The 16,481-nt window shown below is 37.7% G+C and overlaps 1 protein-coding gene across 3 annotated transcripts in view; it reads right to left on the bottom strand.

Annotated features, from left to right (window-relative positions):
• EPRS1 (glutamyl-prolyl-tRNA synthetase 1) overlaps positions 1 to 16,481 on the bottom strand; it is an 83,291-nt gene that overhangs the window by 46,998 nt on the left and 19,812 nt on the right. For 2 of the 3 annotated variants that reach the window (XM_054520220.1, XM_054520227.1), the window contains exons 7-14: positions 15,971 to 16,065; positions 10,697 to 10,823; positions 9,829 to 10,021; positions 7,597 to 7,768; positions 5,278 to 5,511; positions 4,284 to 4,368; positions 3,736 to 3,795; positions 3,413 to 3,433 (exon numbers count right to left, since the gene is read on the bottom strand). In XM_054520220.1, the coding sequence (XP_054376195.1) occupies positions 3,413 to 3,433; positions 3,736 to 3,795; positions 4,284 to 4,368; positions 5,278 to 5,511; positions 7,597 to 7,768; positions 9,829 to 10,021; positions 10,697 to 10,823; positions 15,971 to 16,065 (987 nt within the window). The remainder of the gene's footprint in view (positions 1 to 3,412; positions 3,434 to 3,735; positions 3,796 to 4,283; positions 4,369 to 5,277; positions 5,512 to 7,596; positions 7,769 to 9,828; positions 10,022 to 10,696; positions 10,824 to 15,970; positions 16,066 to 16,481) is intronic. The other variant, XM_063725138.1, reaches the window with a different exon arrangement.

Below are 16,481 nucleotides of genomic sequence, written 5' to 3'. Positions count from 1 at the left end.
CTCTGGGAAAACTGCCTAATCCTTGAGAAAAGATATAAAATTACTAACATGGAATTTCTCCAACAAACTAGCCCAGCCAGATCATTGTACAGTGAAGCTCAGTTGAAAGCCCAACTCTCATTCTTCAGGCTTCCAATCACTCTTTACTTCCCCACACTAAAAATAAGCAGATAACCAAGGCTCTAACCAGATATCTGAGAAATACCTTTAATGTGAAAGAAACCAAAATAAACAAATTGGGGAGAAGAGACACTACTCTGCAGAAAACCCTACTATTAATACCATGAAACAAGAATAGAGAGTTATTTTGAAAATTCAGAGAACAAGAGAAACATTGGAACTATAATAGCATAAATAAAGTTCAACAGAAAAGTGGGAAGATAAAAATTCAGTAGATCTATGATAAACTAAAAGACAAGAAGGAAAATAAGACAGAACACGAAACGAGAGTACCAGTCCAAGAGGCCCAACATCTTCCCAAGAAGAGTTCCAGGAGAAGAAATATACAATAGAGAAGAAAGAAAAAGAATTCAAAGCCAGGCACAGTGGCACACACCTGTAATCCCAGAACTTTGGGAGGCCGAGGCGGGTGGATCACGAGGTCAGGAGTTCAAGACCAGCTTGGCCGAGATGATGAAACCCCGTCTCTACTAAAGCTACAAAACTTAGCCAGGTGTGGTGACAGAAGCCTGTAATCCCAGCTACTCAGGAGGCTGAGGCAGTAGAATTGCTTGAACCTGGGCAGCAGAGGTTGCAGTGAGCCAAGATCGCGCCACTGCACTCCAGCATGGGCGACAGAGTGAGACTCTGTCTCAGGAAAAAATAAAACAAAAGAGAAAAGAAAAGACAAAAGAAATAAAATAAAAGATGGAAAGGGAAAGGGAAAGGGTGAGAATTCAAGAAAATTTCCCAGAACTGAAGGAATGAATTTCCAGACTGGAAGCCACATGTTCTTCCAATGATGTGGATGAAAACAGACCCTCACCATGGCCTATTATCATGAAATTTCAGACTAAAAACACAGGTCAGATACAAGGTTTCAAAAATTTTCTTCATCCCATCCTCCCCTTGTCAGGGAGCTGGACCAAGTGTCCAAAGAATGACACTGTCCATTACAGTTCTGTCCATTACAGAACAAAAGCAAAGGGAATCCCTAGGAAGATGATGAAGAGACCTAGGAAGATAGCTGTGCTTCAGAAGCCAATGGGCCATGAATCCAAATCAGGTTATAGAGCAGCACAGAAGGCTCCAGCAGATGTCTCCAAAACAAACTGAAAGTATACCTAAGGCATCTGAATATCTTGGTGAGAAATTTGCACATCTTGTGGAGACAGAAAAGTATGCAGGGGGGCTGGGTGTGGTGGCTCACACCTGTAATCCCAGAACTCTGGGAGGCTGAGGTGGGCGGATCACGAGGTTGGGAGTTCAAGACCAGCCTGGCCAACATGGCAAAACCCCGTCTCTACTAAAAATACAAAAATTAGCTGGGTGTGGTGGTGGGCACCTGTAATCCCAGCTACTCAGGAGGCTGAGGCAGGAGAATCATCTGAACCCGGGAGGTGGAGGTTGCAGTGAGCCCAGACTGTGCCACTGCACTCCAGCCTGAGTAACAGGGTAAGATTCCACTACAAAAAAGAAAAGAAAAGAAAAGTACGCAGGAGTGGGGAGAGGAAAAAAAAAATTTAACTTTTTTTTTTCTTTTGAGACAGGGTCTCACTCTGTCACCCAGGTTGGATTGCAGCAGTGTGAGGAGGACTCACTGCGGCCTTGATCTCCTGGGCTCAAGTGATCCTCCCACCTCAGCCTCCCAAGTAGCTGGAACTACAACAAGTGTGCACCACCAGGCCTAGCTAATTTTTTTTTTTTTTTTTTTTTTGGAGAGATGGGGTCTCACTATGTTGTCTAAGCTGCTCTCAAAATCCCAGGCTCAGGCGATCCTCCTGCCTTGGCCTTCTGAACCGCTGGGACTAGAGGCATGAGAACCTGGCTTTTTTTTTTTTTTTTTAACAGAAAAACAAAAACAAAAACAAAAAAACGAAAAATAAGCAAATGAGAGGGAGAGACAAAGCAACACAATCAACTACAAGCAAACCAAAAAGTTAGGAGAAAAAGTAAAAGGCCGAATTATTTATCTTCCATCATGGGAAGTCAACTAATATGTCTAAACATAACTAAAAAAGTAGTAACACATATATTTCATTCAGCAATATAAGCAATAGGCCGGACACAGTGGCTCACGCCTGTAATCACAGCACTTTGGGAGGCAGAGGTGGGCGGATCACAAGGTCAGGGGTTTGAGACCAGCCTGGCGAACACAGTAAAACCTCATCTCTACTAAAAATACAAAAAATTAGCCAGGCATGGTGGCACATGCCTGTAGTCCCAGCTACTCGAGAGGCTGAGGCAGGAGAATCGCTTGAACCCGGGAGGCAGAGGTTGCAGTGAGCCTAGACTGCACCATTGCACTCCAGCAAGGGCGACAGCAAGACTCCATCTCAAAAAAAGAAATAAAAGTAATAAATACCAAAAGAACTATCTAGAAGAGATGAAAGTGCTTTCTCCAGGGAGACTATGAAAGAAGATAGAGAGAGGAGTGTGTTGTTCATCTTAACAGACCCTACAGAACTATTTGACTATAGTAAAATATATTTCAGATATCTGAAGTGTCTATGTTTAACTTTATTAAAACTTAAAATCAGTAAAAATTGTACTGTTAATGAAAAGTACACCAATGTTAACTTTGCCAGCAAATTCTACTAATATTTATTATTAGTAACTGCAGCAACAGAAAGAACCAATTAACAATTCCTTTATGTATCAAAAACTAAACACGAAAGACCAAAATAAAACAAATTCAAGACACATGCGAAACAAGCAACTATATCTTGAGGCAAGACATCAGCACCATCAAGCAGCAATCCCAAATAAGAATTTACAGAACACAATCACAGAAACCATAATTTAAAACATGGCATTTGAATGATTTGCCTTATTATAGTGTCCAAGCATCTGCTTTCCAATTAGTAATTAACAATGTCAATAGGCAATGTTCCTCATTTGACTTTCAGTTAATAAACAGTTAAAAAAAAGAAAAGCTGGATTCAGTAAGACAAAGGAACTGTAATTAATGAAACTTCAATACGACTTAATGAAATATATAGTTTTAAAATTCTATGTCCTCTCAGCACACAAGGGAATGAGGTAGAATGCAGTTATCCCAATATTCCCTTTGGCACTAAGAAAACCAGAGGACATGGTTTTTAACACTAGGAATAATGCATTTTCAATGCGTTTGTATAAGCAAGTCTTTTATATAAATGTGATTGTGCTTCAAAGCCATATAACATCTCAGGTTTTAACATGTAATATGCTAAAAGCTATGTTTAAGGCAAATAAAAGCATTAAGTAATACCTTCTTACAGAGAGCTCGCAGCTTGAAAGCAGAAAAATGAAATGCAGAGTGTTCATAAAAAATTTAAGGAAAAAACTATTACTGTTCCCCATAATTCCAAGTTTGTTTGTTTCAATCATTGTTACTTATTTGGAATAGTTAATAGGCTTAATTAATGCTCTTCATGTATTTAAAAAAGGAAAACATTCCATTTTCCTGAAAGTCTGCAAAATGTTAATATTCTTCACAAACTTTTCTCTACCATGAGCACAGTAATGACTTCTACTTGTACATTATTTGGGACTTAGGCATGAGAAAAGAAGACAGAGAGTTAAAATACATACCTTTTTGTTAAACGCCCAGATTTTGTCCCACTCCATGTTCACAACTGAACGTGAGGAGCCCTAAGAAACAATAACAACATGATTGTAAGGGCAAGAAGTATTACTTAGAACTTTGCCGTTATTTCATGCTAAGCATGTTTAGAAAAAAAAAAAACTTGATAAATACTTTCAAGTTTACTTCTAGTGAAATGTAAAACTCAGTGTATACAAACTAATTTGGTTGCCCTTAACAGTTCACTGTAAAGGTTCAGTCTACAGACTGGTCACAGTCAAGTCATATAATTCACTGCTAAAATTACTTCAGCTGCCTTTGTCCAAACCTAGCTTAGGAGTTTAGGACATTTTCAATTTTTCACTATTATAAGCAGTGATAAACTTTAAAAAAAAAAAAAAAAAAGTTTGTTTAAAAAAAAAAAAAAATCTGCCCTTGGATCATAAGGCACAAACAAGGAATAGAAAGAACAATAGAGATAATAAAGACTAAAGGGACAGTAACAGAAGTACCTGAAATTTCAAACAGAGAAGCTGGAAAAGAAACTATAACGCACCTGAGCAGCAATAAACTGTTTCAGTCCTTCAACTGTCATCCCTCTTCTCAGTACACCACGAACCGTAGGGAATCTTGGGTCATCCCTGGAAATATGTAAATTTTAAGTACCAAGGAAACTTTGTAATGTGTAGATGTGGAGAGGAGAAGATACTTAATCAATAATAAATTATATTCAGCTTGCTAAACTTTTGGCTAAGAGCTGGTTATACTAATTAGGTAGATTGCAATACCAGTGAGCCCAAGTTCAAAGAACAGGATAACTGCTGACCTGTCAAATACTGCAGTAAAATAAATGCACTACTGGAAACAGTAGAAGCACATTTGAAAAAAAAGACACAATGGTGACATTTTCAAATATGGAAATCCCATGCATTAATACATTTTTATTTATCAAACATTTTCAATGTCCCTATTCCACATAGGACCATGAGAATCAGAAAAAAGATGGTATCCTGTCATTCACATATGAATATACTTTATAAAGCCCTTTGGAATAAAACAAAAACATATGTAGGAAATTAATATTCTGCAGGGATTTGCAAACCTTGGTAAGTATGCAGTAATACCCTTTTAATGGAGCTCAAGATAAACTTTTACATCTTCACTTCGACTCAAGGGTATTTTGACCTTCTTGGGACCTAGCCAAAAAGAAAAACCTCAGCCTCAGCAGAGAGTAGACATCAGTAACCAAATATACCAACGACCAGAAAGTCAAAACTATTTTTCTATTAAATGCTAAGACCTGCAGAGGATGTGCCCTCATGTGTGTTTTTCATTCCATGATCCCCAGTGGGCACTCCATTATTTGTGGCATTAAAACAAGAAGGGGGGAGCCCTAATGCACTGGCTGAGAAGAAGATAAGAACCAGGAATTCTATAGGCCTACCCATTCCCCCTCCTCCCAATCACCTTCCCTATCTCTCAAGCAGTTTAAAAATCACTGATCTACTATGTTCTTACTTCTTGTCAATTCTAAGTAACATTAAACATACCATCCATCTACTAGTCCTTCATTGACAAACCATGTGAGTTTTCTTTTGGATAGCACTGTGTTGTTGAGATTTAGCCGACTATATTCCCAAATATATGGTTTTCTTATGCCTAAAGCTTCAATAATCCAGTAAAACTGCTCATCTCTGTCATGGTATTCTGTTGTTCTCAGGGCATGTGTAACACCTTCGATGCTGTCAACTATGGGGCAGGCAAAATCATATGTTGGATAAACACTAGAAAAAAAAAAAATAAAATAAATAAAACATTTTACCCTTTCCCTCTTAGATTAGGCATTATAAACAATACTAATTTAAAATGTAATTCTTTACAAGTTAAGACATTCTTAAAAACCAAAAGGTTTTATGACTTTTAATACTCAAAGTATATCAAAACATTATCAGCCTTTGAGAACAATGAGTCAGTTATCAACTTAGCAGTCAAACAAAAAAGCAAATTTGCAATCTAATACAAAATTCGGTATTGGCTTGGCAAATTGTATGATCATAATATTTCTGTAATGGCCAATGTATAACATGGTAGGAAGCAATAAACAATACATGTAATAATTTTAAGGAAATTTAGCTTTTGAACATCTTTTTTTTTGAGACGGAGTCTCACTCTGTTTTGAGTAATCCCTTACTCAAGTAAATCCCTAAAAGTCTTAAAAGTAGTCAAACACACTCAAAAACAGTGCTCCATTCACTGTGTAAAAAAAAAACCGACAGACCAGAAAATCGTTAGGTTAAAATTACATTTAAGATGAAATAGTCTTAAAAACAGTTTCTGACTAAGATAATGTATACAATTTACATGTAGTATCAATTTGAATTAAAATATATATATATATTAGTACATTATGCTTTCTTTCTTTTTTTTTGGAGACAGTCTCGCTCTTTTACCCAAGCTAGAGTGCACCGGTGCGATCTGAGCTCAGTGCAACCTCTGCCTCCTGGGTTCAAGTGATTCTCAGCCTCTCGAGTATAGATGGGATTACAGGCATGCGCCACCACGCCTGGCTAATTTTTGTATTTTTTTTAAAGTAGAGATGGGGTTTCACTATGTTGGCCAGGCTGGTCTCAAACTCCTGGCCTCAAGTGATCCACCCGCCAAGGCCTCCCAAAGTGCTGGTATTACAGGCATGAGCCACTGCACCCAGCCAATGCTTTCCTTTTTCTCTAGAGACAGGGTTTCACTCTGTTGCTCAGGCTGGAGTGAAGTGGCATGATCACAACTCACTGTAACCTTGAACTCCTGGACTGAAGCAATCTTCTTGCCTCAGTCTTCCAAGTAGCTAGAACTACTGAAGCGTGCCACCATACCTGGCTAGTTTTTTTTAAAAAATTTATTTTTTTGGTAGAGACAGGTTCTTGCTATGTTTCCCAGGCTGGTTTCAAACTCCTAGCCTCAAGAGAGCTTCCTGCCTCAGACGCCCAAAGTGTTGGCATTACAGGCATGAGCCACTGTGCCCAGCCATTATACATTCTAACTTTTAAGATACAACTTGATTAAGATGCTACTGCATTATGCTTTGCAATTATTTGATACTGAAAATGTGTATCCAAAGTCACTTTTCCAAATGTATTGAAAGGATTTGCTTAGTAAAACAAGGATTAATCCTGGGAAAAATGATATGTATGCACATATAATCACACGTGTGTATTTGTCTATATATGGACAGACATGTCAGCACCCACGAGTTTAAAGTAAGTCACATCAGCTAACCAAGTAATCATTTATATTTACCATTCTCTTCAGAAGTTTTAATTCAGCATTTACGTGTAGTACGCTTCTTCAAAGTATTAAAAAATATATTTTATGATTTATTTTATAAAGTAGGGTTTTTTTTTTGGAAAAGGTCCATTTAAAACAAAGATTCGCTAACCTACAAATCCACATTGAAAACTAATCTAAACACATGTTACCTTCTTGTATTGTTCATATTTCTGGAAGTTTCCAATACTATTACTTTTAGGAATCAATTTGTGCAAAGTAGACTCAAAGTTTACTACAGGAAGCAAAGTATCTTCACCTAAAGATGTACATCACAGTATACCTAATCAATACAAAAAAAGCAACTCTAGGCAGACTCAGGACTTTCATAGATGGAAGTGATCTTAGAAATAATGTGGTATAACCTTAATTGACAGGTGAGTAAACAGCCCCTGAAAGGCTACATGCCTTTACAGAAGGCCACCAGCCAGTGAACCCATGGATGAACAAAAGGCCAGGTTTCTTGACTATTTTGCTTGTACTCCATGTTTAAAGATCAAAACAAAAGCACAGAAGGCTACCTAGCATATTGAAGGAGATATACTTACTTGTATTTATTTCCAGTTCTTGGATGTGGTTGAATTTTGCAGCGATAAAGGGTTGGATCTCTCATGCATCCATTGTTACTACTCATATCAATTTTTGCTCGCAAACAACAGGACTGACCAAACTGGCTCCCTTTTTTCATTTCTTCCCACATTTGTAGATTCTTCTCAATAGCTATAAAATGACAATTATATTACAGTTCACTAATCTGGTTAAATTCAAATTATTCTCACAGTGCTATAATTTGATATAAATTTTCATGTTCTTGTTTTATAACCACCCTGTGTTAAAAACACTGTAATAGTTCCAGTATCCAGCACCAAGAGCAAATGCATCATTTTTTAATGAAAGAAGTTTCACAATACATTTAGGAAATACAAATACGTTTTAGAAAAGGTAACATCAATACATTCCACTCATGTAGTATCAATTAAGCATAAGAAAAAGTACAAGGCCTGAAGGCTCCGCTCACCTAGTGTTTCCCTTCCCATCATGGCACAACGGGCCAGCCCCTTCTTTTCTCATCTCCCTCAAATTTAACATTCTGCCTTTAAAGCAGAAGCATTCTCTTATTTTGCCACCTCATGCCTAAGGGACAGAATGGTTTGGTCCGGCCCTAAGGTCCCACAGGCATTGGCACTACAGCCCGTGCCTATCTAAAGAACACAGCTCAGGTTGAAAGTCTGAGCTCATGGGCTCCCTGAAAGCCCCTTCATCATACCAATGAGAAGCAGGATACTTACTCTTGGATCCAAGAAAATAAGAGGTGATAGAAAACAGTGATACAAGAAAGAAAAGAGTTTAATACTAGAAAAAAGGACTCTATATTCCAAGTGGCTATGTTTCCCCCTATATCACAATATCTAGCAAAAACCTGCCCCGTATGCATACAAACTGTTAAACAATAATTTTCTGTGGAAGCTACTAGAAATGTAAGACACTTGCCCTCAAATAATCAAGATAGGTCTAAAAGTCCATTGGTTAGCCACCTCTGAAAATGCAGAAAACCTTTTCAAAATAAAAAAGACTCATTATAACTATTTTAATTTACTAATACTTCCCAAATGTGGCACTCAAGGTTTAATTACAGTGAAGTTCTGACAACATAATTAGAGAATGAAAATAGCCCAATTTAGAAGTTCAGGAGAAAAGTCATGAATAAGAAAGATATGCTCTTTAGTCAAGTGATATTTCAGAGATATAGGTTAGTACTGAGCTTGTATTATATATTACATTCACATTTACCCACATGCCAAAAGGAAGACTTGGGTGACAACATTATCATCAAACATTGTATTATAGAAAGGCTAAGTATTTAAAGTAAGAAAACTGTAAAACGTTGCAGAAGGAATCCTTCAAATTGAATGAATACAATGCAAAAGACTACACATAATAAGTGAGATACTAAGGGCATATTCATATGCAGTTGTGATGTCAATAAAATAACAAGAACATAAAGTTAGAGAAAGAAAAAAGATTTGTAAGACAAAAGAGTCATATACCCAAATGTGTTTAAACTAGCAGCTTTTGCCGGATGCGGTGGCTCATGCCTGTAATCCCAGAACTTTGGGAGGCCAAGGCAGGCAGATCACAAGGTCAGGAGTCCGAGACCAGCCTGGCCAATATGGTGAAACCCCATCTCTACTAAAAATACAAAAATCAGGCTGGGCGCGGTGGCTCACGCCTGTAAGCCCAGCACTTTGGGAGGCCAAGGTGGGCAGATCACAAGGTCAGGAGACAGAGACCATCCTGGCTAACACAGTGAAACCCTGTCTCTACTAAAAATACAAAAAATTAGCTGGGCGTGATGGCGGGCGCCTGTAGTCCCAGCTACTTGGGAGGCTGAGGCAGGAGAATGGCGTGAACCTGGGAGGAAGAGGTTGCAGTAAGCTGAGATCGCGCCACTGCACTCCAGCCTGGGTGACAGAGCAAGACTCCGTCTCAAAAAAAAAAAAAAAAAAAAAAACAAAAATTAGCAAGGTGTGGTGGCACACGCCTGTCATCCCGCTACTTGGGAGGCTGAGACAGAAGAATCACTTGAACCCGGGAGGCAGAGGTTGCAGTGAGCCGAGATTGCGCCATTATACTCCAGCCCGGGCAACAGAGTGAGACTCCTTCTCAAAAAAAAAAAAAAAAAAAAAAAAACAAACTAGCAGCTATCACAAAAAAGAAATCACATTCTACTAAAGAAGCACAATATAAGATCAATTAAAACATAAAACAATGTGCCTTACGGTTTTTTCTATGTTTAGATTCTATCCTCTGCTCACGTTCTGCTTTCATCTGTTCAGCAGGAGTATCATCCACGTAAGCCTTCCCTTCTTGAATTAGCTTCTCTGCATACTTCATTATAGTTTCAAAATGATCCGAAGTATAAGTAAATTGATCTGGTTTGATATGCAACATTGCAACATCTTCCAAGATAACCTGTAGTAAGAAACCAAAATAACCATCAGTATATCTTTTGCATTTTTTCGTGCATTTTCAACCCTTGATACTGCATTTAGGCAAATGTAATATAGACCATCAGTCTTATTTAGCCTGAAAATGGTTGTGGAAGTTACATGATATTCGATCAAAAAAGAAAAAAGAGATAGATACTCATTACATTAGCCTCCAAATTTCCAGCTGAGAAAGCTGATCTCACGATGGAGTTTTCCATTTGCTTTGGAAAAGCTGGTCATTACTGGGAGAACTGACAATCATTTGCCCTCTCTTTGAATACACTGCCATACTTCTGAATAAAGATAAGAGGCTAGGAAACCTTTACATTTTCCAATACCTACTTAGTGTTTATTTCATTCATAAACTTAAGATTATATGACCAAAAAAACTGTCTCCAGTGACCATTTAATAAATTGGTATTATAGGAAAACATATCATTCAGGTAAATTCTATAACTGGGGAAAAGAAAAATAAATTTTAAGTTTTTTGGTATGGGAGCTGGACATTTCTTGGCTTAGGTCTCAGATATGGAATATATAGACAGGGAAAAAAGCAGCTATGAGAACAAAATTTATTTTCATACCATGAAGGTATTAAGTAATCCTGTAACTTTAAATTCACTTTCTGACAAAGGGTCATCACTACACTTTTAATTACCTTCTCAAAATCTTCCTTTTCTTTTTCAGGATTTGTGTCATCAAATCTCATGATCAGTTTCCCTTTAAAGTTAACCTGGTAGTGCTGGTTCAGAAGAGCAGCTTTTGCATGCCCAATGTGTAAGTAACTAAAACAAAAACATTTCACAAAGAAACTCATTAACATGTTTTAACTAAATACTTAAACTTAACCTTTTCCAGGAGATGAGAACTAAACAAAAGTCCTTCTAATTGGTACCCAAGTCATATTTTATTCTCTAACAAAAAGTACTGTGATAGAAAATCTGACCCTGACAGGAAAAAAAAAAGACTATACCATATATAAAACAATTATAAGAAACAACTTCATATGTAAAATCTCACAGAGGGGACAAGGTATTTACAAACATTGTAGCCTTAAGGAGACTCTCCTTTTTCTTTTTATCAAAAAGAATGATCATTTAATTAAAGTAAAGCTGCTTCAAAATTGTTTCCAATGCTACCTTCCACTGTTTGTCTTTAATAAGACCTACTACTACTGAGAACTGGGTGCGACCTATGCCACTGGAGATAAGCTCTTCTGAGACTGTCACTGTGATGACTAAATGAAAAGAGCACATGACAATTAGTAAAAGCCGCTTTACTTCTCTAGGCTTTGGTTTTCTCAGATGCCAAAATAAAAGATTTTTTTTTTTTTTTGAGACGGAATCTCGCTCTGTCGCCCAGGCTGGAGTGCACTGGCATGATCTCAGCTCACTGCAACCTCCACCTCCTGGGTTCAAGCGATTCTCCTGCCTCAGCCCCCCAGATAGCTGGACTACAGGCACCCCCCACCACGCCCAGCTAATTTTTGTATTTTTAGTAGAGATGGGGTTTCACCATGTTGGCCAGGATGGTCTCAGTCTCTTGATCTCGTGATCCGCCTGCCTTGGCCTCCCAAAGTGCTGGGATTACAGGTGTGAGCCACTGCGCCCGGCCAAAAGATTATTTTTTAACTTAATGTTTTAACTTTTATTTTAGGTTCAGGGGTACATGTGAAGGTTATATAGGTAAACTCATGTCACGGAGATTAAAAATAAAAGAATTTTAACTAAATAATCCCAAAGGTCTCATTGGCACCAACACTCAATGAATCAGAATCTACAAAAACGCTGTTCTGCTGTTCCTATGAGCAGCTGACAATTGTAAGGAAGAATACAGATCAGAGACACTGTTGATAATATCACACATCAACACCCTCCTTCTATCGAGTACATGAGTAAAACAAAATATGTTACACCACTATGTTGAAATACAGTTGATTGGGCTGACAAGGCATGAAGCAAGGAAGTTTAGTCAGCTTTCACCAACTTGTATTAGTTTCAAATTATAATGATGGCAGCAGTGGTACAGTTTTTTTTGTTGTTGTTTTGTTTGTTTTTTTTTTGAGACGGACTCTCGCTCTGTCACCCAGGCTGGAGTGCAGTGGCGTGATCTCAGCTCACTGCAAGTTCCGCCTCCCAGGTTCACACCATTCTCCTACCTCAGCCTCCCAAGTAGCTGATACTACAGGTGCCCGCCACCATGCCCGGCTACTTTTTTGTATTTTTAGTAGAGATGGGGTTTCACTGTGTTAGCCAGGATGGTCTCGATCTCCTGACCTTGTGACCCGCCTGCCTCGGCCAGCAGTTGTACAGTTTTAAGACAGTTACCTGGTTTCCCACACAGGTTTCATCTCGGTTGATATCAATATGGGAGGGGAAAAAGTTTATGAAATTATATTATTTTATAAAATAAAATAATATAAAAATTCATAAAAGTTTATGAATTTATATTATTTTCAAATCAATCAAGTTTTAAAAAGTCATTAGCATCCCAGATCAATGATTCAACTTTAAGAAGGGCTTGGGCCAGGCACGGTGGCTCACGTCTGTAATCCCAGCACTTTGGGAGGCGGAGGCAGGCAGATCACAAGGTCAGGAGTTCAACACCAGCCTGGCCAACATGGTGAAACCCCGTCTCTACTAAAAATACAAAAATTGGCCGGGCACAGTGGCTCACGTCTGTAATCCCATTACTTTGGGAGGCTGAGGCAGGCGGATCACGAGGTCAGGAGATCAAGACCATCCCGGCTAATACGGTGAAACCCTGTCTCTACTAAAAAGATTACAAAAAAATTAGCCGAGAGTGGTGGCGGGCACCTGTAGTCCCAGCTACTCGGGAGGCTGAGGCAGGAGAATGGCATGAACCCAGGAGATGGAGCTTGGACTGAGCCAAGATCACGCCACTGCACTCCAGCACTCCAGCCCGGGCGACAGAGCAAGACTCCATCTCAAGAAAAAAAAAAAATTATCTGGGCGTGGTGGTGGGCGCCTGTAATCCCAGCTACTCGGGAGGCTGAGGCAGGAGAATCACTTGAACCTGGGAGGCGGAGGTTGCAGTGAGCCAAGATTGCGCCATTGCACTCCAGCCTGGACGACAGTGAGAGGCTATGTCCAAAAAAAGGAGGTTTTATATACAAAAGCTAAGGCAAACAAGTACAATGGAACATATTTAGGGGTATTCAAAACTTTATACATATAATAAAGGGCTCTAGGCCGGGTGCAGTGGCTCATGCCTGTAATCCCAACACTTTGGGAGGCCAAGGCAGGCGATCACCTGAGGTCGCGAGTTCAAGACCAGGCTGACCAACATGGCGGAACCCTGTCTCTACTAAAAATACAAAAAATTAATTAATTAATTAATTAATTAAAAAATTTTTAAAAGGGCTGTATGTGATATCCCAGATGAAATCTTAGATCAGAAAAGAGATACTAGGGAAAAACTAACAAAATCCCAAAAAAGGATGGAGTTTAATAACATATTAATATTAGTTCATTAGTTGTGACAAATGTACTGTAATAATGTAAAATGTTAATGTTGGAAAAACTGGGTGCAGGGTACATGGGAACTTTCTGTACTATTTTTGGGTACATGGGAACTTTCTGTACTATTTTTGCAACTTTGTGTAAATCTAAAACTATTCTAAAATTAAAAATTTATTAAAAATAAAACTAAATGAAGGGCCATAAGTTCCCAGGAACAAAAATACTGTGGTGTACTTTTAACTTGAGGGCGTTGCACCCAATAACATGTTATAACCATTGTCAAGAAAAGATTAATATTAGTACCTATTATTTTACAGTTAATGTGCTTGGCTTTAAAATACAGAAATTAATTTAAGAAAGGTGATGAGATCAAAACATTATTTCAAAAATGATATTTCTAAATCTGAAATAATGTGCGCAGGTCTAACAATTCCAAACCTCAAGAAAGCTAAGAAGACTATAAGTCACAAGACAACTAAAATCATCAGTTAAAGAATGAATCTATATCAGAATCGCTAAAACACACACACACACACACACACACACAAAAGAATCATGCTGCATGAGTTAGAACTGATACTGAATTGGGCTTCTGCCACATGTAACAGATACATGTAGTATAATTTTTAATTATATGGATTCTAGAGCCAGGTGGTAGAGGTTTGAGCTTGGCAAGTTACTACAACATATGAATCTCTTTCCGAAACCATTTGTAAAACAGAGATAACAACAGTGCCTCCTCAGAAGGCTGTTGGGATTAATAAGTTACTATAAGTAAAGCACGTGGTAGCACCTGTACATAATAGGTGTTTTGTATATGTTAGCTAAGAATAAGAATAAAAGGCTAAGCCAAGCCTTCTGGCCTTTCATTTAAGACACAGAAAAGAAAAAATGAAAAAATAGTAATTAAAGACAAACTCTTTAACGTATAAGAAGAGATGATGAAAACTATGCATAGTAAGAAAAACTAAATACTGATTTATATTCCTAACCCCAAAACTGTCTCATGAGTGTGGTCTCTGACATAATTTACAACAGGTAAATATATCTTATACTGTAAATACATAAACATGGGGAACTCACTATTCCAAGAAGTGACAGTGACACAAAATATGAAAAGATTTAAAAAATACAATGTTCAAGTGGCGCAGCTATAAATGGCCACTGCCAAAAAAAGGTGGCTTTTAGACAATTAAGGTCACTATCCAACAGGACAATCAAGACCTCTCATACCAAGTGCACAGTAGCAGAATACTAGATGGTAGGAACCCAAGATATCTATAGATACTAAACCATGTAAGGTAAGTAGTATTTATGACTGAATCCACTTAGTCAATTACCAATCAACCACTTAATGATCAAGTCTGTGAATTTTCCACAGTCATCACTTCTGTTTCATCTCCTTCTATCTACCCTTTATTTCACCTCCTGAATCAGCAAACATAGAAAAGCAGAGACAAAATGTGAAATTCTGAAAGTAATTTTACTGTTAATGATGCTTATGAAATAGTTTGTGAAGAACTATTAAATACATAGCTAAAAGAAAATTGTTTCTGTATCTTCCGGTTTCTACTGTGTACTATAGAAAGGTGAGAACTTCATTATGGTGATAGAATACAAAATCTGAAAAAATTAAATTTGGAAATCTTAAATTTAGAAAAAATAATCACCTCAATTACAAAACATGGCAGAACATTTTCCTAATGGTTAATTTTCTAAGTAAGGCTAACTGCTTTAATAAGAGGTATTTTATTATATTAACATCACTGGAAGGATGCTATTATAAAGCTTGTCCAGTATACTTCAAATAGGATGACAGGTGTACAAAGACAAAGACTTCCTTCTCAGCCCTGGGGAATGGTGGGCAAGGCCTGAAACAGCCCCAGCCTGGTGACCACCATACAGAACAGTCTTTTTCTCTAATTAGCTATTCAAATACTACTTTCCATGGGTGCCAAGCAATAAAGAGGTTGGGGAACCTAATGGAAAGAAAGGAATAGGAACAGGCTCTTCAGGACTCCCCTTCCTTTATTTGGGGGAAAAAAATAACTTAAGACCAATGCTATTATAACTTCAACTGCTAATTAAAAGGACTGCTCAGGGTACAAATACAAATCCAATTAAATGAAAGCCCAAAAATCTAAAAATAAAAATGAAATTTAAGGTTTTTTATTTTTGGATATTTTGTTAATTACATAATTAAAGTTCTGTCAGGATAAAATTAAAATGTTGTCTCTTTTACTAAGTTGACAAACTAAAACTACAAATTAAATCAACATTAACTATTAATAACATAAAAACTATCAAGATGTTTAGAATTTTAACTCTCACAATTAAAATCTTATGTTCTTCTATATTATTAACCTATTAATACTTAAAGTATTTAATCACTGTTTTAAAGCTTTCCCACTAAATATATTCAATTATAAATGTGAGTTACATTTTCTTACCCACTAGCCTCTGGAGGAAACCTGACGGTAACCTTTCCCATCTCCGCACCTGGAAGCTCAACAAATTTCCCAACATCTTGCTTTTTCTCAGATGCCTGAAAAACACAACCACCATCACAACAAAAAGTCTTATGGTTAAATGTCTAAGAACACACTCATTCAACAAATGTGCCAGGCACTACACACACTGGTTATGAAAAATATGACAACTAGAACATCATCCTTACACTTGAGGGTGCAAAATCTGGTTAAGAATATAAATAAAACCAAATACCAGTAATAGAGATATGTTCCAGGTGCTGTTAGAGCACTCAGTTGAAATTAATCAGCAATATCTAGGTTTATCAGGAAAAGCTTAAAAGGAGTTAAGAACCAAGCTGGACCTCGAAGATAAGTAGAAATGTATCAGATGGAGTATATGGGATGCTGGGCATGGTAGTTCACACCTGTAATCCCAGCACTTTGGGAGGCCAAGGATGGCAGATCACCTGAGGTCAGAAGTTTGAGACCA

This window comes from Pongo abelii, chromosome 1 (genome assembly GCF_028885655.2).
Source record: "Pongo abelii isolate AG06213 chromosome 1, NHGRI_mPonAbe1-v2.0_pri, whole genome shotgun sequence".
Taxonomy (NCBI): Eukaryota; Metazoa; Chordata; class Mammalia; order Primates; family Hominidae; genus Pongo; species Pongo abelii.
Note: the sequence above shows the minus strand (reverse complement) of the source record. Positions and strands in the feature narration are given on the sequence as shown.